At 46.6% G+C, this 23,458-nt stretch overlaps 1 protein-coding gene across 1 annotated transcript in view; it reads left to right on the top strand.

Moving 5' to 3' along the window:
• The window catches only part of LOC123035062 (zinc finger protein 850-like), a 56,916-nt gene that overhangs the window by 16,369 nt on the left and 17,089 nt on the right, over positions 1–23,458 (top strand). The window contains exons 8-9 of the mRNA XM_044452903.1: positions 5,048–5,544; positions 18,025–18,571. Of these exons, the coding sequence (XP_044308838.1) occupies positions 5,048–5,544; positions 18,025–18,571 (1,044 nt within the window). The remainder of the gene's footprint in view (positions 1–5,047; positions 5,545–18,024; positions 18,572–23,458) is intronic.

Raw genomic sequence — 23,458 nt, 5'->3', positions numbered from 1 at the left:
AAGTACCTTAAATGCCTCTCTGTCGCCCCCTTCATGGCAGTGCAGACCTCACCATCCTTTGAAGAGGCATTAACCTTCTGCAAGGTTCATATCTGAGTCTGGCACTCTTTAGTATGGCAGGATAGGCAAAGATCCAGGATACCCATCATAGACTTCAAGCCTCTAAGCAGTTTGTCCATGTCTTTAGGCTGGACCAGCTTAAAAGTATAGCATAACAAGGCTGGACTCGAGCTCCATTTGTATTAGATTCTGTGAAAAGCATGGCTTCTTGAATTGGCATATGAACGAATTACTTTATTCTGGTCATAGATCAGTAATATACAACACAAGAATATTAAAACAATTCGGTATAAAATGTATTGAATCAACACCAGTAAAAGGAAGTCATTAAAATACCTAAATACTTTTAAAAGTGCAACAAAATCAGTACAGTAAAATTTAAAGTTTAAAATAAAACACATTATTACAACTCACTGATACCCTCGTCTCAATTTATGTGGGACCATGGCAGCTGCCAGTGTTTACATGCATCTTCTGTTTCGGTGATGCACCAGCACAAAGAAGAGCATTAAATTGGAATAGATCAAACAATTTTTGCTGGTGCTGGTGCACACCAGAGGAGTCAACACCAAGAAGGCCCTTCACCTGGAAAAAAAAAATGCCACTGGACAATGCCAAGCAGACAGTGGCGGAGGCAGATTTCTTCACTGCTGTCACTTACTGTGTGGTTGGCTATCTTGCAGTCCTGCCTTTTTTGGATTACAGTTCACAAAAATCCAGAAGTGAGGGATTGTTGGCTTCTGGGCCACAGATTGCTCATCCTTGGCTTAGTGGAAGAAATTCTTGCTTTCTCTGCCGCTGCAGTCACAAAAAGCAGGCCTGGGAAATGCCTATTTCCAGGGCCTTGGGCTTCTGAGAAGACCAGGAAGCAGCTTTCTCCAACCTGGTCCCTCCCAGGTATTTCAACTGCCTTGACTTGGCTTTTCTGACTGGGGCAGGTTGGAGTTGTAGTCCAAAATGTCTGGAAGGAAGCAGGATGGGGAAGGCGGATGGGCCGCAGATCTGATTCAGCACCTCCTTTCCAGCTGGCTGCCACTACGCCATTTTACTGTATTTCTGTATCTGTAAATTAATCAGCCTTGTATATTACCATGCCACACAGTTCTTTCCTTAGAAATGAACTGAGATGAAAACTTGGGTTCATTAACACTAGTAGTTTCTCCAGGCAAGTAGGTAGAGAAAAATTTCCGGAATTGGGTGAGATTAGGGTCTTGCTCTTTCAACTGGGTTGTATGGGCTGGCTACCTGGTCGACTGCCTCGTGGGCTATGAAGGTGTGCTGGGAATTTTGCAAGGCTGTTCTCAAGCCCTTCCTGAAGATTTTAGCCATTTAAAGTGCTTCGAGTTTTGCATATTGAAACTTTATGGCATATTATTAACTGAGAGCCAGTGTGGTGTAGTGGTGAAGAGCGCGGGACTGGGACTCAGACGATCTGGGTTCTAGTCCCCGCTCAGCCATGGAGCCGACTGGGTGACTTTGGGCCAGTCACAGGCTCTCAGCCCAACCTACCTCACAGGGTTGTTGTTATGGGGATAAGATGGAGGAGGAGACTGATGTAAGCTGCCTTGAGCCCTTTGTAGGAAAAAGGCAGGATATAAATTGGAAATAAATAAATTGTATCTTTTGGGATTTGCTCTGCACTGCCCAGGGAGCTTTGGCTGTTGCGTCGGTATAGAAATGAAGATGATGATGATGATATTATATACAGCCGTCTTCTTACAGAGGGGAAGAAGATAAATCAGAGATCTGAAATTGGAAAATCTGTGTATAGAAGCAAGCTCCCCATCTTATTTCTCTCCTCACAGGCAATAGGACGACGTCTTTCTGCCAAGGAGTGGAAGCAGGCACCATGCATCCCGCTCAGGTAGGAGTTTTCAACCTGGTGTCCCCATCTTTGCTACAGGGCCTTTGCTTCTGGGGCTGCTAATTTACAGGGACAGTACATTCCATGCTTTCCTGGGAACCTGTGCATCCAGCGAGCCCAAATATCACGCCACAAAATCTGCCTCAATTTGTCTGCTTGGAGCGGTATTCCTGCTGCGTTGTCCCAGCCATGGGTTTTTGGGATTCCCAGAGAGTGATGTGCCAATTCCAGGTCTACTAAAAAGGAGATTATTTATTACTGCATTAATATCCAAATACTAGCTAGACTTCCATTACATTTAGCAGCGAGCCTCTTACACCGCACAGCGGGGACCCCTGCAAGGTTGAATTCTTACCAGGTGTGTTCAGATGGCATCAGCAGAATCCTCCTCAAAAGTAGTCTGAATCGGAGTGCAAAAGTGGCTAGCTTATATAGAACACAGATTTACTGTATTTAACACATGCATACAGCATTCTACACAATTGAAAGATATGCTTACTTTTGATTACACAGGTGCTAAGAAGGGATGAAGTACAGGGAGCTAGTAAGGAGTATTGCTGCCTGAATGGCCAAGGTTCCTTCTCCATCTGACATCAAGGCATGGGCTCGTGACTGCCTCTTGCCCGCAGATGCTGTGGCTGATCAGAAATGGTCATGGTTGCGAATGTGCGCCGTGCAAGTTCCTTGTGCCATCTTAATATCAGCAAAGGAGACTCCTTAGAGTAGTTCCACGAGAGCAGACTGTCGGTGTCAGGGGAGTTCTTGACTCAAGCTCTGTTGTGCTATTGTAAGCAGCAAGACTCCAGTGCCACGCGAAGCAAGCATTTTAAGAGCTAGAGCCTGGCTTTTGAGGACTCAGGCCTAGCACAGCGGTCAGGGATTCTCTGTTGACTAGGAATGCTTTCATCTGCCAGGCTCTCGTGTCCTTCAGAGAGGTGGCTGTCCATTTCACAGAGAGCGAGTGGTCTCTGTTGGAGCCAAGCCAGAGAGATCTATATGGGGAAGTCATGTTGGAAAATTACAAGAATGTGGCCTTTCTGGGTAAGTAGGTCCATTACATTTGCTATGGCAAATCTAGACATCATCCTAAAAAACGGAGACATCACCCTGCCGACAAAAGTGCGTATAGTCAAGGCTTTGGTTTTCCCAGTTGCAGTGTATGGCTATGAAAGCTGGACCATGAGCACCGAAGAATTGAGGCCTTTGAATTGTGGTGCTGGAGGAGACTCCCGAGCGTCCCTTAGACTGCAAATAGATCAAACTAGTTAATCTTAAAGGAAATCAACCCTGGTTGCTCTTTAGAAAGCCAGATACTGAAGATGAAACTCAAATACTTTGGCCACCTAATGAGAAGGAACAACTCATTGGAGAAGTCCCTGATGCTGGGAATGATTGATGGCAAAAGGAGAAGGGGACGGCAGAGAATGAGGTGGCTAGATGGAGTCACTGGGGCAGTGGGTGTGAGCTTGGATGGACTCCGAGGGATGGTGGAGGACAGAAGAGCCTGGAGGAATGTTGTCCATGGGGTCATGATGGGCCAGACGTAACTTTGCAACTAAAATGACAAGGTCCATTACTGCAGGGCTCTGGTCCTGCCAAGGCCTCCTCAAGACCACTTTATCCAGTCCCTGAGGATAAGCAGGAATAGACAAAACCACTTATATGAAAGATGACTTACAGTTTACTGAATACAGCAATGGAAGTTCAATGTAGATAATGAACAGTCAGGCAAAGATTAAGCTTACACATGACCCTCCATTTTGCAGATCTTCTTAATATGATGGGTGGCATTCCAGGGCACTGCTTGCTTAAATACTTGCATATACCTCAATCCAAGCCAAAAGTCAAAGCACAAACTAACAGGTCATAAATTTTATAGAGGTCTCTTTCCCACTGTTTCAGAACCAGTCAATAAGCCACAAGCTAACCCCCCTTCCTGGGAGACAAGGGGAGTGAAGCTGCCCCAGTAAAGCAAACAGTTTCATTTCTCACAGCAGAAGCAGCCTTTATCTAATGAATGTAATTGGGGAAGGCAACTTCCAAGACAGTGATCTTTGGTGCTGTTTCTGAGCCTACAGGTAAGACCCTGACGTAGCTCCAAAAGCTTTCCTGGCTTCTGGGTGGAAGTTCATTATGTTGGAGTATAATAAACCCACATTCCTTTGGTATAGCGCATCCAGTACAGCAGACATGCTCCATTAGCAGAAGAAGCTGCAGTGCATGTATGCAGTGCCAGCTTTTTAGATCTTCTGCTCTATATGCTATTTGTTCACAGAAAGGCCATGTGTTTGTCATTCATCATTGAAGGGGCTACTAGTCATTATTATCCCAGGACTGCCATTCACTCCAAAGAAGCCAGGCTAGAGGGTTAATTTCTTGGCACTTACCCAAAGCAGTGCAGAGTGAAGGCCACCCACAACCGAAGGAAAAACGTTGAGGCAAGAATGAAGAGTTAGGCGCCATCTGGGCCGAAGGGTTGTACCCGACTCTGGTCATTTGCCAGGACTGGAAACCCCTGGCAAAAAATAGCTTCCTCCTTCCATCTGCTTATTCCCCAGATGTGTCCCACAGGATTTGGGGGCCCTTCAGAGAATTTAAAGGGGGGGGCTGCCAGAGGGAGGAGAAAAATAGGAAAGCCAGGCAAACATCAAGATCTGAGAAATGTAGAGATTAAGCTGGGGGAATGATCTACTCAACAGTAACACAGAGTAGCAAAAGAGGGTTGGAGCCTCACAGAGTGAAGTTCAAAAGTGAAAAGTTGAGTGGAGGAGCAGACTTCATGGAGACCCTGGGACTCGCTTTACTTGTGGCAGAGCTGGTGCTGGCATTAGTTGCAAGTATATTTTGCAAAGTTGCAGTGGTGCAGCATTTTTCTAATTTGGAAATAATTCCATGGAATATTTAAATACACCACAATCTTGCATATATAGAATTTCAGTTTCTCCTCTAGGAATATAATGAATGAGAAAAATCACTCCAGCATTTCTGCAACTGCCACACCCTGCCCAGATTACAGAGGCTGGTCTCAAATCTAGTTACATCAGAGAAAGGATTGTTCCCCAGTCACTATCCCAGTTGAGAAGGCTTTGTACTCATGCCAAATTTCCCTTTTTATTTCACCAGGAGACATGTGGGAGCCCGAGAAGGAAGTGAGAGCAGGGAGAATGCCTACCAGAAGAGATGAGGGCCAAGAAGTTGCCCAGAAGGCAAAGAAAGAGTGTGGACCGAAAAGGCAGCAAGAAAGGAGAACAAAAGCAAAAGAGAAGCGAAGGAATAACTCTGTTGCTCCTAGTCAAGATGCGAATGTTTGTGAAATTCCAGTTCTGCAGAGAAGTAAACAGGGCTCCAAGTGTGGGAAAAGCTTCAGCACATGTCTTAAGAGACATCCGAGGACTCATGGAGTTGGGAAAACCTATAAATGCTCAGAGTGCACCCGGAGCTTTTGTTATCAGTCCAACCTTGTTAAACATAAAAGAACACACACAAGGCAGCGACCCTATAAGTGCTCGAAGTGTGGACTGTGCTTCCACCAGAGCGACTTACTGGTCTTGCACCAGATAATTCACACGGGGCAGAAACCGTGTCAGTGCACAGAGTGTGGAAGGGGCTTCAGCCAAAGCGCACGCTATAAGTCACATTGCAGAATTCACACACGGAAACTCTGTAAATGCTCCGAGTGTGGGAGGGACTTCCTCTGGAGGAGTATGGCTTACTGAACATCTGAGAATGTACACAGGAAAGAAAAAAATCCACTTGAAATGTACATGCTTCATGTTCTTTATTTATAGTTCATAATTAAGACATGTTTTGGAAAATCATGAGTTTTTCTTCATGGAACACAGAGAAAGTAAAGGCATTTGAACTGCAGGTGCTCTTGAATGAACCTGATTAGCTGCTCCCTTTCCCATCTGGGTTCAGGCCCACTCTAGGGACATAATCGGCCTTGGTTGTCCTGGTGGAGGACCACCTTCCCAGTCTCCCAGCAGCTTTGACCATGGTATCTTGACCACAGTATCTTCCTGGGCCATCTCCACAAGGTGGGTGCATCAGGCCCTTGGCAGCTGAACTGTAGGCTGACACGGGGCATGGTTTTGTCTCCATACTTAACATGAAGCCACTGAGATTGGTTGCTAAGAAGTTTGGGACATGGTGGTTCTTGATACGCTGATGGAACTGAGCCCTTTCTGTGAGCACAGCTGAAGAAAGATGCAGACCAACTGGGAAAGGCTCAGAGGAGGGCTGCAAGGATGATCTGGTGCCTGGAAAGAAAGCCCTTTGGAGGTGGCGCAGTGGTTTAAACCACTGTGCGGCTGGGCTGGGAGATCGAAAGGTTGCTGGTTCAAATCTGCACAACGGGGTGAGTTCCTGTTGCTCCATCCCAGCTCCTGCCAACCTTGCAGTTCGAAAGCATGCAAATGCAAGTAGATAAAAAGGTACCCCTTCAGTGGGCAGGTAACAGTGTCCTGTGCACCTTGGTGTTTAGTCATGCCGGCCGCATGACCACGGAGACTGTCTGCAGACAAATGCTGGCTCCCTCGGCTAGGAAACGGAGATGAGCACCGCCCCCTAGAGTCAGGCATGACTGGACTTAATGTCAAGGGGAAACCTTTTCCTTTAGCCTTGAGAAGGCTGAGGGGAGGTATGAGAGCTCTCTTCAAGTACTTGGAAGGTTGTCTCAGAGAGGAGGGCCAAGATCTCTTCGTCATCCCTGAGTGCATGGCATGGAATGAAGGGCTCAGATTACAGGAAGCCCAATCTGACCTGAACATCGAAAGAACTTCTTGACTGTTAGAGCAATATGACATTGAAATTAATCGCCCAGGGAGCTCCTGGGCTCTCCCGCCATGGGGGCATTTGAGATGCAGCCAGCCTTGGGAGACTTGCATCGAGCAGAGTTGGACCCTGTGGGCCCCTTCCACCTCTGCCCTAGGATTCTGTGAATTGGGAGAAACTGCATGCTTTGAGCCATGGCCTGGATGCAGGGTTGGGCAGGCAGCAGTCCTGGGAGTGAATATTTCCCAGACCTAGGAACTGGGGCACCTGCCTGTGTTGGGAAGGACTGCTCCCCAGGCAAAACACAATAAAATGGAATTGCGTTCTCTTGTTTTATTGTGGTGGGGGTGGGGAGGAGTTTTGTTTCACTGCTGGCCCTTTATCAGCTGCACATACTAACAATTCCAAGAATGCGCGAGCTTCGCTTGGCGTTTCACTGGAGCTTCCGTGTGTGAGGACAGACTTCCAGGAGTTTAACATAGGATGGTGGAGGAGAGCCTGGAGGAATGTTGTCCATGGGGTCACGGACAGTCAGATGCAACTTTGCAACTAAACAACAAAGCAAGCTCATGTTATGCTTTCCAGTTATCCTTTCCTTTCCCCTCCTGTCCCTTGTAACATTCTCTCTTCAATAAGCTCGGTGTAATTTGGATAGGAGAGGTGGAGTGAAGATTTCTGATCAAAAGAACCATTTTTAATCTCATGTCTCTCACAATAGCATTTGAAAAATACCCAGATCTGCAGAGAATGTGAAGGAAACAGGCTGTGGACGTGCATGGGCAGCTCAGCCAGGTGCTCCCTAAGCCCCTAATCCAGCTGGTAACTCCTCTGAGAGCTAAACATAAATTGGGTGCTGACTTGTTTCTGGATTGCTCACTTGGGAGTTGCAGCATAAAAATACTCTTGCCAAAGCCCTGGGGTTCCCTCGAGTCTGCCAGCACTGTCGTTTTGATTGATTGATTGATTGATTGATTGATTGATTGACTTATATCCTGCCTTTTTCCGTTTTGTGCAGGCACGGTGCCATTTTGAGTATATACAACATTGGCTTTTGCAACAGGAACATCTGGAATAAAAGTAAGGATGTGGTAGTCGCGTATTGCATTGCCAGAGTGACTTTTGGTATTTCCCACTAAAATGAAAGTGAAACCTGCAACCTGGCAAACAAACTGGTGTGCCTCAGACAGATGAGCAAAAATCTGTAATCTTTTTTTTTTTTTTTTGGCATAACTTTTATCATGAGCATTCTGCTATTTTAGCTAATAACTATTTCACCAAGGTGAAAAAAAACAAGAATTTTGGGTTCTTATGACACTAACATACTTGCTGTCCAGTGACGTGCTTAGTGTCACCACGAGGAAGTCTTCACGGTGCCTGTCCTGGCATTCAATGCATAACTTCAATTTTCAGGTCTTCACATGGAACTGAAAAGAAAACTAGTGATTCCAGCCACAGTTGAAAGAATTTTAATTTTTTGACAAGTTGTAGCTCTGTGTTCTGACACTTGAGTCCCCTTCCAAAGATTAAGAAAGGCCATCTTAAGATCAGGGGGCTGAATGAAGTGGCTGGAGAGGCTGAAATGATCGAATGATCTGTGAGCATTGATTGTCTTTTCTGATGCTGGATTTGGGTCCAGAGTGACCTGGTTCCCCCATGTGGCTGGCTGATGATCTCACAAGGGCAGGCAAGAAGGTGAAAGTTGTGGCTGAAATTACAAGTGCTGTAGATAGCAGCAAGGGTAGTGAGGTCACACACCTGTACCTGCCTACTTGTGTAAGCCCTGATGGCAACTGAATTTACTTGCGGTGGTTCAGTGGGTTAAACTGCTGAGCTGCTGGGCTGGTTGATCGAAAGGTCGCCGGTTTGAATCTGCACAACGGGGTGAGTTCCCGTTGCTCTGTCCCAGCTCCTGCCAACCTTGCAGTTCGAAAGCATGCAAATGCAAGGAGGTAAAAGGTACCACTTCGGTGGGAAGGTAGGGAAGGTAACAGCATTCCATGCACTGCGGTGTTCAGTCATGCCGGCCACATGACCACAGAGACTGCGGACAAGCGCTGGCTCCCTCGGCTAGGAAGCGGAGATGAGCACCACCCCCTAGAGTCAGACATGACTGGACTTTAATGTCATGGGGAAACCTTTACCTTTTTAGACCTACCTAGGCTTGCGCTGAGGCTGCCCGCCCTCTCACTCCATACCACCTACTCCCAACAAGCAGGTGGGGGTACCTGGCTCTAGGAATACAGCAAACAGAAGGTGGCAAGATTTAGTAATACAATCCATTTATATCATGTCCTTTTCCCCTCGTGCAGGGAACTCCACGTGGCTTTACATAGCTCCATTTCATCTTCACAACAGCAGTCCTGTGAGGTAGGCTGGGCTGAGAGCTTGTGACTCTCACCCAAAATCACCCAGTGAACGTCATGGCCAACCAGGGACTAGAACCCAGATCTCCTGGAGGCCCAGTATAACCATCTAACCCCCACTGGCTTTCTAGTGGGATCTGGAGGTTTGTCACAGGCGATGCTCCCCCCAGAGCTTCTGCATTATTTCTCTCTCAAAGGTGAGGAAGAAAAATGTTGGCTGTAGTAAAAGAAGGCTCCTTTTGAGGTTGGATGACAAGTTTTCAAGTTGTCTTGCTCCACCTAAACTCCATCGAATCAAGTCAGGGCCCACCCAAAGCCCTGTCCAGCTGTATGTTACTTCTGTGTCAGTGGACTGGACTTTAAAAACCATGGTTTTGGAACAGCCATGGCAAAAACATGGGCCTGGTCTCCTGAATTGCACGGAGTCTGAATTTTTATTTGATCTTCCCCCAGCCATGCATCAAATCATGAAGCATCTGAGAAGCATGAAGAAAGAGGAAGAACCTCCAAATATAATGAGAAAGTCTTTCTGGCTGAGTCCGGGGGCTCAGATAATCCAGGACCTTCCATGGTGCCCCGCCAGTGCTTCCAGGATGCATAGCTTCTCTCCCCCAGCAAACTGGCATTCAGCGGTGGTTGTTAGTTGCGAAGTTGGGTCTAACCCATCGCAATCCCATGGACAACACTCCTCCAGGCCTTCCTGTCCTCCACCATCCCCCGGAGTCCCCCTAAGCTCACGCCGGCTGCTTCAGTGACTCCATCCAGACACCTCCTCCTCTGCCCTCCCCTTCTTCTTTTGCCATCTATTGTTCCCAGCATATTGTTCCCAGCATTGTTCCCTCTCTTCTCCAGGGAGTCCTTCCTTCTCATTAGGTGGCCAAAGTATTTGGGTTTCATCTTCAGGATCTGGCCTTCTAAAGAGCAGTCAGGGTTGATCTCCTCTAGGACTGACCGGTTTGATCTCCTTGTGGTCCAACGGACTCGCAGGAGTCTCCGCCAGCACCACAATTCAAAGGCCCCAATTCTTCGGCACTCAGCCTTCCTTATGGTCCAGCTTTCACTGCCACCCATTGCAACATTCAGCGGTACACTCCCTCTGAACATGGAGGCTCAGCATAGCCATGGTGGCTAACAGGCCTTCTGCTCTCTTCCTGCGAGTTTGCCCGTGTCCCCAAGACCTGCGGAGCCTTCGCACTCCCAGGAACACGCGCTTGCGGGCTTGCTTGACCTTTTTCCCTCTTTCTCTCCAGTTCAATCAAGGGGTTAAGTTCTCGGAGTCCGCGTCCTAGAGAAGCTGAAGCTCTTTGAGAAAGGAGGGATGTCGCCTTGTAACTCACTTCCTGCCCCGCCTACCGTGGGAAAGTCGGGTTTAAATTTCCCAGGCGCTGCATCAGGTCCTGGAGCGGTTCTTCTTTGCCTTTTGGTGAACGAGGAAGCGGCTGCAGTGCGCGGAGGTGGAGAACCAGCCTTGGCGAGGGGGCGCCACGTTTTCTTGTTTTCTCCGCGGGGCTCGTGTGCCTTGACTAGCTGGGTGACGCAGGCAGAAGTTGAACTGGTGAGGCTTCACCTTGGGCAAAAGCTGCCGCTGCCGAATTGCTGCAGGTGATGCAGGGTGCGGTGCCTCCTTTCCCACCGCCCCTCGTGTCCTTTGCCCTCTGGCTTCCCTCGGACCGAGGACTGGTCTTCTCGGTTTGCTGTGGGAGCTTATGGGTCTGCATGAAAAAGAGTGTTAATGCAGGAGGCGTGGGAAATGGTAGACCGGGGCGGGGGGGGGGGGGAGACCTCTAGGTGAAAAGGTCATGGCTTGGGGCAGAGGGTTGCAATTGCGTAGAATTGCACAGCGGATGTGAGCGAGGTTATCTCTTGCAAGAAGCGGTAGCCCTGCTGGATTTGGGGCTGAGCAAAGGTTTTTCTGCCACTGGACCCTTCTGCCCTCTGGAAAGAGCTGTGGGTACTGGAAGAAAAAGAACTATTAATGCAGGCATGGAAAGGTTAATGCGATAGCAGATGAAGGAGAAAAGGGTTTAGTAGAGGAAGGAGGAAAAGACTCTGCAAGGAATAAAGTCGCGTTGGAGGCAGAGCGCTTCCTTATACAAGGGTTCCAACTTCATAGCATTATGGATGTGGATTTTGTAATGTTGAAAATAGATACTGCCTACTCCACATTACGTCTTTTGCAGAAAGCTCCCCACCTAGGCCTGGCTGGCAATAGCCCTCCCGTTCTTCCAATATTAAGACTCTTCTCTGTGCTAAGATTTAAGAGCTCTAAATAATGCGCCATGGCATGTTAGGTGTTTTCAGCTGTCCTTTTAGCTAAGCTCTTTTGATGTAGTCTTCCATTTAAGTTTTTTTAATCTTGTTGGGGATGTTTATGATCTTATTATCATTGTACCGTTGTTGTTGTTTGTTGTTGCATTTTACTGTATCTTAGGAGTTGTGGTAAAATACTGACAGCTACTGGATGGTCTAGAAATACAATAGAGCAATAGTTGTGATCCATGCATCTCTTCCACCACCTCTCAAACTAGGAATAGGCAGGTCCCATCATTTGCCCTCAAATAAAATAAAGTTCTCAGGTGCCAGAAGAAAATGTTTATTTTGTGCAAAGTGTTTCGGGGGGAAAAAAACCCTTTTTCCTTCCTCAGGGGCTGCCTTCCTATCTTGAGACAAATGTTTTGAAAAAGAATGCTTCCAATAGCCTCTGAAGCAGAGTGTTTGAAACATTTTGAAGGAAAAAAGAGATGAAAAAGATCTTTTCTAAAACATGTTGGGTAGAATTAATATTTTCTTCAAGCACCTGAGCACTTTCTATCTTCTGTTTTTGGGGGAGCTAATGGGAATTGTAGTCCAAAATACAATGAGCTGTACTGTGAATGACAGCAACTGAATCACTCCAAACCCCATCCTGGATGAAACATGTAAGAGAATGGACTACAAATCAATAAATTGGGAAAGGTGGTTTTTAAATAAATAAAATTCCAGCAAAATAGAAGCTAAGTCTGGCAAACCTAAAATTCACCTGACTCGCCTTACCAGGTTACTGGAACAAATACAATGAAAGAATCAGTATGAATTGCTTGAAAGTTTTATACAAATGTTCACTATTAATAACAACCACAGTCATCCAAATGGATTGATCTTTGGCTCATGGTCTTTTTAGGCTTAAATTTTTAAATCCTGCATGCTCACTGTAACAGGAAATACAAGAAAGAAGTTGCCTTTTTGTAGCAACTTCAAGAAGACCAGGCTAACTGCGGTGTAAGGTGTTTTTGGTGGGGTTGTGGTTTTTTTTTTTTTTTTTGGTTCTTGTGCACATTCTGCTCATGTGCAGAGTGCTATTTGCTGGTCTCTCTGCTGTTGACCTGAAAGTCTACAACAAAAGTAGATGCCAGTGTAAGATCGCTAAACTATAATGAACAGCAATTCTGTCTGAATCCATGGGTTCAGATCTCCATCAGAAACAGATGCTTTCCCCTGTCCCACTGCAAGTGTTCCATTAGCATAGTAAGTCAAAGAAAATTGTATAGTAACGACAATTACCATTGTTGTGAGAGGCCACTGGGTTCTCTTTATAAAATGACATCCTCTGGTTGAAGGTGGCCTTCATTCAGAAGCTGTCTTGTTCAGTTCTTGCGTAAAGAGGAAGAACTATCATAACAAATGGACAAACTCATGGAGCACAAGGCTAACCATGGTTACTAGTCCTCATGGCTACATGCTACCTCCGGTATCAGGGGCAGAACCAGTTGCTGGAGAACATCGGTGGGAGAGTGCTGTTGTACACGCATCCTGCTTATGGGTTTCCCATGGGCTGCTCATTGGTGGCTGTGTGAACAGAATTCCAGTATACCCGCTCAATAGCTCAAGATCCCTGGGCAGCTCACAAAAATTAATCCAATACAGCGGATGCAATAAAAATGCAAATACAGTAAAACATAGTATAAAATTCCAGTATGCACATTTAAAACAGCTAAAAATGCCAATATACACAAATATAAAGCAGTTTAACATCTAAAACATTTTAGATTTCGAAGTCCAGGCTCAATTCAAGGTGCTGGTTATTACCTATAAAGCCCTAAATGGCTTGGAACCAGGATACCTAAAGGAACACCTTTTCCCCTATATGCCCTCCTGCCCCCTGAGATCGGCAGTAGAGGCCCTCCTCCGGGAACTCTCTTTGAAAGAGGTCAGGAGACAGAGCTTTCTCTGCGGTGGCGCCCCGACTATGGAATGCGCTCCCTAGAGAGGTCCACCTGGTGCCACCATTATATGCTTTTTGGCGCCAGGTTAAGACCTTTTCATTTGACCAATATTTTAACATAAAGTAGTTTTAATTGTATTATATTTATTTATTTTAAATAGGTTAGTTTTCTGCTCAGTTGTGGAATAGTTAGTTTATTTTATTTAGGATTTGAAATAATGTTGTAAGACATCCAGAGACAACAGTGATGGACGGCCTACAAATTTTCTAAATAAATAAATAAATAAAACTTTCTTAGGTGTAAGAATGCTACCTTAATGACACTCTGATGTTTATTTTTTGCCCTTGCCCTCTCTTTTTGTTTTGTCTCAGGGAGAACAAGCACCTCTCTTTACGGATCAGAAGAACTATTAAACATTTACTCCAAACACCCTGCATGTGAGGCCAAACAAAAAACGCCAGAGGACGGGGACAATCTTTTCCAGAAAAAGAAAATGGCGGATGAGCAAAGGGATGCCTTCCCACTGGGTCTACCGGGGGAGGCGGGAATTCAACAGGGGGTGAAAATTGAACAGCCAGACTTAACAGCCCTGGAACTGGGGACAGAAAAAGGTCTGCACAGCACACAGGCCAGGGACATTGGGGGATTCTGGGAAAGAAAAGTGTCAGGGCCTGTTAAATTGGAGCCACCGAGGGGGCTGCTGCAGCCGTGGGAAGCCCAGCTGCAGGACTTCCTGAAACTGATGGAGTCTTCCCACTCGCAAGGGAGGGACCCGCATCAAAGCACCTTGGCATTAAGGGACGGGGCCCCTTCTGAGGGCTCGGTGGACCCCCGGCCACACCTGAGGAGGGAGGCCCAGCTTGTGCCAGGCTCCGTCCGGGATTCCTGCCCAATGGCAAATGACCCATTGGCTGAAGACAAAGAGGAGTGTGGGAAAGTGAAGGAAGAGATCCTGGAGGGGAAGAAGGAGGGTGCCAGTGCTGACATGCCTCGCCAACGTTTCCGGCAGTTCCTGTACCGTGAGGCTGAGGGGCCCCGAGATGCTTGCAGCCGTCTCTGGGAGCTTTGCCACCAGTGGCTGAAGCCGGAGCGGCACAGCAAGGAGCAGATCCTGGAGCTGCTGATCCTGGAGCAGTTCCTGGCTGTCCTGCCCCCAGAGATGCAGAGCTGGGTGAGCGAAGGCAGCCCGGAGACCTGCGCCCAGGCGGTGGTCCTGGCTGAAGGCTTCCTCCTGAGGCAGCAGCCTGAGGAGAACCGGGGTGAGCAGGTAAGAGGCCCTCCACCGGCTGATCTTGGGGGTTTCAGAGTTTTGCCGGTTCTGCCTCTGCAGCAGGTGTGGTAGAGTCCTAAGGATGTATGACAAGGCTATGCCACTGCAGGTGGGGATGCCACTTCTAATATGTCCTCTTAGTGTCCATCGGCTGCGCCCCTACCTGGAGAACGACTGCCTGGCGACGGTGACACACGCGTTGGCGACTTCCCGACTTGACTTCTGTAACGCGCTCTACGTGGGGCTGCCCTTGAAGACGGTCTGGATACTTCAGTTGGTTCAAAATGGAGCTGCCAGGCTGCTGACGGGGACTGGGCGTTATGTTCACGTGACTCCAGTCCTCTGTCAGCTTCACTGGCTTCCCATTGAAGTCCGGGCCCAATTCAAGGTGTTGGTGATGACCTATAAAGCCCTAAATGGCTTGGGTCCTGGCTACCTGAAGGAGCACTTACGTCCATATATGCCCGCCCACCCCTTGAGATCAGCGGGAGAGGCCCTTCTCCGGGAACCCTCCGTGAAAGAAATTAGGAGGGTAGGTACTCGGAGGAGGGCTTTCTCTGCGGTGGTGCCTAATCTATGGAATGCGCTCCCCAGAGAGGTCCGCCTGGCACCGCCATCATTTGTTTTTCGGCGCCAGGCGAAAACCTTTTTATTCAAATGTTATTTTAATTGTTAATATTATTTATTCATCTTATTCTTTGGCCAGGGTGACTTAATTTATATTGTTAATTTATATTATTTTATTGAATTCTATTTATTTATGGTTTGTGAGCCACCCCGAGGCTTTGGCAAATGGGGCGGCATAGAAGTCCCATAGATAGATAGATAGATAGATAGATAGATAGATAGATAGATAGATAGATAGGGAGGGCCTTTTCTGTCATGGCACCCCAATTTTGGCATGCTTTGCCACCAGAGATTTGTCAGATGGCAACTTTATTGCATTTTAGGCACCTGATGAAAACATTCCTTTTTCGAGGCACCTATAGCACTGCTTAAAATATTTATATGACAGCACTGGTTTTAGTTTTCATTTAATTTATTTTTAACATTGTCTTGATATATATATTGTGCTTTATTTTGTCTGTCTATTACAAGATTTTAATTGCATTATCTTACTAACGTTCTGATCAATATTTTCTTGTAATGGCTGCCCAGAGAGCATTATGCTAATAGGCAGCTTTTACACAAATTTAATAAATAAAGATGGGGAAAACCCTGCAATGGGACCTGTGAATTGGGGAGATGGTTTGTAGCCCAGCCTGCTCTTTTTCTGCTTAAAGGGAATGTTGTGGCAACCTTAAAATGTTCAGGTAGCCCCGACCAGCAGTCGGAAGGGGTTCTGCCCACGGCTGAGACCGGCCCCTTTAGTTTAAATATATATGGCAACAGGGCAAAAGTTCTGAGAGCTGCCAGTTGAATCCCCCACAATGCTCCCAATTAAGTATCGCTCTGGAGCATTATGGGAAATTTTAAGAGTAGGCCCACAACTTCCTGCTGTCCTATAAGCCCTTGTATAAAGCTCACCTTTGCGGATGGCTCCCCTCAACCTGGATCCAGTTCTGCTTGACTCGAACATGATGCATGCAGGGAAGAAGGGCTGGGCGGCTGGCATTACATGTACCCCGTGTCTCTTACACACATGATTTCCAACCGGTGGGATTAAGAGTCCTCTTTGGACATTGCAAATCTCTCCCTGCCTCTTTGAATGGGAGCGTCTGCTCCCTTTGGAGACATGGCACTTGAGGGAGGGGGTTATCCATGGCTACAAGCCTTGCTGGCCATCTGGTCCCTCCTTCGCCAGAGGCAGCCTGCCTGCACACACCCGTTGCTGAGCATCTGGGGCAGGAGGAGGGCCAACCCCCATCCTGCTTGGGGGATCCTGTGGGCAGCTGGTTTGCCACCGTGTGTACGGAGCGCTGGACTAGACAGACCCTGAATCTGATCCAGCAGGGCTTTTCTTAGATCCTTGTGTGTGGAACTGCCTTTGGTGTAGGCAACTGCACCTCTTTGCTGACCCTTTCTTGCTCTAAAGATGAACTGGGTTTCCTCTCTAATTACGCCATGCAAAGCGTATTGTGATTTTATCCTAGAGATGCCATGGGGAGCTTTCAGTCTCTCTCGGCATTTAAAAGCACAGTCCAAGTCTTCTTGACTGCACTGAAAGCTCTGTGCAGGTAGAACAAACATACTTGTGCATTTTCCTCCCTTTGTTGTGGTGGTGTAGTTTCAGTTGTGTCAATTTATTTAAAGGCTGTAAGTGCCTTGGGGCAGAGACTTGTGCTTTTGTATCAAGCACACATTGACCAGGCTACCTAAATAATACAAATTATAACCATCATTTTATCTTTTCGGATTTAGGTGCCAGGGGTATTTAAGGAAGGAGCTGCTAATTTCCTTGAAGCACAGCGGGCTCCTTTGGGTGCCTGGCAGAGGCCACACTTCCTGGAGATCAAAGAAGAGACTGGTGGAGATGCAAAAGTGCTGGGTAAGATACATGCCTTCTTGTGTAATCTAAAACATCCCCTTTAGCGGCCTTGAATGATCACAAACTAACTCTGAGCCAGCTGTGTGGGGCAGCTGCTAAAACGGCAAATGCAATTTTAGGGGCTGCATTAACATAGTAAGCATTATATGCAGATTGAAAGAATAGCTCCACTCTGTTCAGCACCGCTCAGGCTTCATCCAGAATATTATAAATTAGGTATTCTTAAAAATGTTATTTTTAGATCACAGCTATGCAAATTTAGAAGGAGCCCTGACAGAACACCTGCCCAAAATCCTGTTTTCAGTAGGGAACAGATAGTTGGTACATTAATTTGTTTAATATTTAGAAAGCATCTTTGTATTTAGAAGATGCTTGTAAACTGAGCTGTTTCCACTTGAATGGCGTGAATGACAAAGACAACAGCCCCTTCCTTTTCTTTCTGGTTTTGTTCCTCCTCTCCCCACTACGGGCACTGGCTTTTTCTCTAAACATGGAGGTTCAATAAGATGTGTACTACAACTCCCATTAGCCTCAGCCAGCAGGGCCAATGGTCAGGAATGATGGGAAGTGTGGCCTAAATCATCTGGAGGGTACAAGGTAGTGAATTAAAGACGGTGAATGTGCGCAGGAGGTAGTGAGCTCACAAAGATGGTGTGGCTATTTATGACCCTGGATTCTCATGGCAGGACTCTCCCCTTATTCCAGCAGGTGACAGGAAGGAGCAGAGCAACCTGGAGAACTCCAAGAAACAGGAACCATGTTGGGTGTTGTCAGGAAGAGCTGAGGAGAATGTTTCCACCTGGCCCAGGCAAGGAGAAGTCTCCGCAAACCAGGAGAAAGTGCGCCCCGAAAAGGAAGGGGAAAAATTCATCAACTCCCAGGGCAGGTATGTGGAACTTTCTGGAAGCATTGTCCAACTTGCTAGTCCTCTGGGTGATGCTCAAAAGCCAGGAAATGAGAAAGAGAAGTCATGTGTCCACTGTGGGAAAGACTTCCAGCTGAAGTGCAACCTTCAAGCTCATGAGAGAACCCACACCGGAGAGAAACCGTATAAGTGCTCAGTCTGCGGAAAGGGCTTCAGCACCAGAGCTTACCTAATCACCCATGAGCGGATCCACACAGGTGAGAAGCCCTACCAGTGCTCAGACTGTGGGAAGAGCTTCTGTGACAACTCCAACTTAATTGTACACAAGAGGACCCACACGGGGGAGAGGCCGTACAAGTGCACTGACTGCGGGAAGAGTTTCCGAGAGCGGCCAGTCCTCATCAGACATCAGAGAATCCACACAGGGGAAAAGCCATACAAATGCAGAGACTGTGGGAAGAGCTTCAGCCAGAGCTCAGGCCTCTTGGTACATGAACGGACCCACACACGGGAGAAGCCATATACTTGCACAGACTGTGGGAAAAGTTTCGGTGGCAATTCGAACCTGAGGGTTCACATGAGAATCCACACAGGGGAGAAACCATACAGATGCTCAGACTGTGGGAAAATTTTCAGTGACAGATCGCTTCTTATTAGACACCAGAGCACCCACCGGGAAGGAAACTGTTAAAAAAACCTAACTTGTAAAAACTGTGAACTTGTCATCATATGGGCTGGAAACTTGACATTTTGATACTCATGTGAATAGTGATATCCTATGCATGTCTATACAGAAATAAGCCTTATGGAATTCAGTGGGGCTTATTTCGAGGGACATGTGCCTGAGCCAAGAGATCCTTTGCTGGAAGATTTGGTGACAGATCTGTTTTTAGGCATGAAAACACTCAACAGAAAGGGAAAGGTTTTGAAAAAGTATGTCCAAAAGAGACTTGTTGGACAAAATGCAAAGGTGCCTCTGCAGCACCTGGGAACCTGAATTTTGTCACCTCCCCAGTATAATCCTATGTGCATCTTCTGGGAAGTAACTCCTATTAGGTTCAATGGAGCTTGCTCCTAGCTGGGTGTGCCCAGGAAATACCCTCCCTGTTGAGAATTTCTGAAAATGCCACTTAAGCAAAGGGAAACCTCTTCCTCTCTAAACGAGGTATGGAACCTCTCTGCCAAAATGGCTAGCAGACTCCTACAACATTTAAAAACTGGTTTATGTGCCTCTCAAAATTCTCTGGGCATGTCTGAAATACAGCAATTTAGGGCATAGACCAATGCAAGTTTAGACAGAAAAAAGGCCTACAATTCACAGTATGCCCCAGCCAGCTAGGAATTCCTAGCATTCCCCAATCAGCATGCTGGGACTTGTAGGTTTTTTGTTCTGGCTAAATTTGCATAGGATTTCGCCTTTGAAAGTCTACCCTTCGGAATTCAGGATGTGAACCTTACCTTGACATAAGGTTTGGCCCTGTCCCAGAGGTCAATCACATGGCAGCTATGAGCAAGTTCTATTGCTGCCCCACTGCAGTGGGGCGGAGGTAGGGCGAGTCCTTGGAATCGGTCCCAGCCAGCAAGGAATGCAAGCTAAAATCGCCTGTAGGTAGTGTTCTTTTAGGATGTAGCACATACACATTCCTTGCTGGAACTCAGGCAGCCAGGACCGGGTCTAAATGGTGGGTAGTGTTACATTCTGCGTATTGTAGTCATAAAAATGATCTGTATAGATGTAGAGAATTTTAAACTAGGAATTTATTCTCTTCCCCTCACCCCTGTGTTGCACCAGCTCTTCCAGAAGTTGCTCCGTTTTACTGAATTTGCATTGCCTTCAAGTAAAATTTGTCTTAGCCATAAAACTAACATGATCATAGATTTTTTTTGTTGGATGTATTCTAGATGCTATTCAATAGCAATAGTAGTAAAAATCTCAAGGTGGCATAAGAATACATCAAACTGAAAACAAACCTATCAAGCAAATAGCACCATAAAACATCATGATAAAATGCACGCAGAAGATCCCAATTTAAATACCATCATCTCTAGTTCGAAAGGAGCAGATAGCAAGTGATCGGAAAGATTCTTTTCTGCCTAGAAATTTAGGGACCCAGTGTGGTGTGGTGCTTAAGAGGGCTGGGCTGGGACTCCAGGATCCAGGTTCTAATCCCCATTCAGCCAAGAGACCCCCTGGGTACCTTTGGGCCGGGCGTTCCCTCGCAAGAGCCATCATAAGGATAAAAGAGTGAGAAACCTTGCAAGTCACCTCAAATTCCTTGGAAAAGGATGAAATGCAATGGAATAAAAAGAAATGTGTGGGCATCCATCTTCGTTTTATAGATATCAAGTGGTTTTCATTTTATCATTGTGTCATCGGAGAAACCATTTTTTGTCCAATCCATTTGTGAGCATATTTGCAAATTCCTGAAAATGTGCAGATACCCTCAGCGTACATAAATCACGCCCAAATGCATATTTTTCTGCTTTAACTTATGGTGGAAATGCATATTTTTGGCTGGTATGTTTTTTCAAGTTTGCATATATTCCTATAATGAAATCTACATTTAATTGGGGAGAATTTGAAAAAATGGTTTGCAAGTCCAATTCAGGAAAAGCTGGTCCACTGCTGAAGAGGTGAGCTGGATTGTTTGAACTCACCTGACTCCATGGAAGATTTCTCCAAGCTCCATAACTCTGAATCGGGACATAATACCCATAGGGATGGGTATGGAATGGGCTTCCTCGGGAGGTGGTTGAGACCCCAACATTGAGGGTGTTCAGAGATAGGCTAGACATGCCCATGGTGGGCATGTCGTAAGCAGAGCCGGCTGGAACCGGGGGTCAGGCTAGATGGCCCGGGAGTCCCCTTCTGACTCGCCCTATGTTTCTATAATCCTATGCATGTTCGGACAGGAAAGAGTCCTACAGCTCCCAAATGGCTGCCTGGCCCATGCAGGGAGATATAGAACTCGTTTGTGTTGTGTGTAAATATGCATCAGAACACACACTTGGTCAACTTCCTACATGCACAATCCTTCCCTTGGCCACAGAGTGGTCAGATTCAAAATTCCAGGCAAGCCTGTATCAGCGAGCTGGAAAGGACTGTACCTTTAGGGGAGAGATTGTACCACACTGATGGAGGCCCTGCTTTGCCTACAGAAATTCCCAGGTTCTTTACTTTCCAATATTTATTTAATGCAGGGCGTTCTAAGCCACTTTGGATTTATTTCATAAAGGAAAGCATGGAATAAAGGTTAAAAGAAATAAGAAATGGCATTTTAGTGAATAGCCACTGACAGACCTCCAACGGATGATTTTATTTGTTTGCTTAAAATTATTTTAGGGCCCTTTTAAGAAGACTTCTCAATTCCTCTCCAAAAGCCAATTAATCTAACCTCTGTCATCACTGTGGCAGTGAGTAACATCCATGTATTGCGTGTCCTTAATGAGACCATGCTGCATCTTTTGTCTGTTTTGCTGGGTGGTGACCTTCAGGTTCTTACTTATTTAAAACTGTTCTATACTCTTTTGCCAGACAGTCTTGGGAGGGTTTACAATAAAACCAGGTAAAGCACAGCATCAGTTCTATACAGTAAACCCCCAACTAAAATAGCAATTTAGACCTTAACATACTGGGAAAATAAAAAGGTTTTAACCTGGCACTGAAAAGAATAGTGTCAGCGCCTGGTGAACCTCTCTGGGGAGCATATTCCATAGTTGGGGTGCCAATGCAGAGAAGGCCCTTCTCTGGATAGCCACTTCCCTAATCTCCTTCAAGGAGGGCTCCTGAAGAGGGACCTCTGCCCCAGATCTTAAGGGGCGGGCAGGCACATAAGGAAGGAGATGCTCCTTCAGATATCTGGGTCCTAAGCCATTTAGGGCTTTATGGGTCATCACCAACACCTTAAAGTATTGAAGAGAAAGAGCACTCTTGCTGCCCATGTTAGATGGATCGGTGGTCTTGGATCTGGAGTGCCTTGCTAGTTCCAAAGGGTTTAATTTTGCAGCTCCGGAAGTCCACAAATGCCTAGAAAATCCCAAAAAGGGTTTGAAGGCTTCGTACAGGTGGCACTTGACTACTCTTAAGATGACATGATTTGAGGGGGTGGCATCTAGCCCTGGTTCCTGAGCAGATCTGGGAAGAAATTGCTGGCAGCATCATGGGTGACTCTCAGGAAGACATGATAAGCTCGGGCTAGGCCTGCAGCGCAGCAGTTACCAATTTGAATATACTGATCGCCCTGAAGGGGAAATCTCACAGATGGGCATCTTCCAAAGCAGCTACCCAGGGTCGGAAGCCTGCCCAACAGAAGCCATCTGGACACAGCCCAGTATTAGGTTTATTTCCTCATGAGGACTAGCAACCTGGTCTACATTAGCAAGGGAATGAATGCACAGCTGGAGGTGGGGAGCTGGGAAATGAGGCAGGGCTGGCTCAAAACCTTTTGCTGCCTGAGGTGAAGGCTTTTCTCCACAGCTTTGGCTGCAGGGTAGCTTAGGGGACTCGGGGCAATCCTTGGCATACACAACCCTTTCTTCTAAAAGGGGAGTCCACAAAGAACACCCAGAAAGAATAGCTGCCACCTGAAATGCTCACCTAAGCCTGTCTAATGGCTGATCCAGTCTTGAGATGAAGTTTGACATCTGTGAAAGCATTTCCTGTCCCCACAGGCCTGCCTTCCCCAATGTGGTACCTCCTGGATGTTTTGGACTACAACTCTGATCAGCCCCAGCCAACATGGCTGCCAGCCAGGCATTAGAGGACCCAAAGACTGAGATCAGGCAAAACCATAAGCCAAACTCGGGGACTGAGTATGGGTTAAATGTGGGTTGTATTGTCTGAGTTCAGCTGCATTAACAAGCCATGGCTTGTTAAGTATGAACAACCCTGAGGAGAACTCCTGCTTTATTGTTGGGTTATGGACTAGGTTGACCATGGTTTATCTTGCAGAGTTCAGACAACACAACAGCCCATACGTATTTCAGTCAATCCATGTTCAGTCCTTGGTTGTGAATTATTGTGCTGGAGATGCTGAATAGTGAAAGATGGTCCCTGGGAAAGCTCGATGCTCCACTTGCTTACTCAGAGCTATGGGGTTTATGGAGAAAACGTTACTCCTAAGTAAGCATGGATGCACCACTGCAGCCGATTCGCCCGCACATTGCCAGCCTGCAAATATTGTGCTAGGATCCTGCACATCAGCCTGAGTTATCTGCATCTTGCGCAATTTTTTAAAAAGCCATTGTAACAATAACAGAAAGAGGGGGGAAATAAGAATGAAACATACTTCTATACATTCCAAACTTCTGTTCTAAAATTGATGAGTGTAGGATATCTTTTCCAATACGCAACAGGAGTAAGATGTTCTGGCCATTTGTAGTCTCTTCCTCATCTTTCTCCACGTAGCTATTTTCTCAGCTTGGGGAGAGTCTGAGGACCAACTTGGAAAAAAAACACAAAGCTTCACAGACTTTTTTGTGGTGGTGCCATCAGTTTGGAACACGAATACAAGAGAAATGCCTGGAGCTGATGTTACCCTCTTTTTCTAGCCCAGGTAAGGCTTTTCTTGTAA

This window comes from Varanus komodoensis, unplaced genomic scaffold (assembly GCF_004798865.1).
Source record: "Varanus komodoensis strain SLA01 unplaced genomic scaffold, ASM479886v1 scaffold76, whole genome shotgun sequence".
Taxonomy (NCBI): domain Eukaryota; kingdom Metazoa; phylum Chordata; class Lepidosauria; order Squamata; family Varanidae; genus Varanus; species Varanus komodoensis.
The sequence above is the reverse complement of the archived record's forward strand: the minus strand, read 5'-3'. Positions and strand labels throughout refer to the sequence as shown.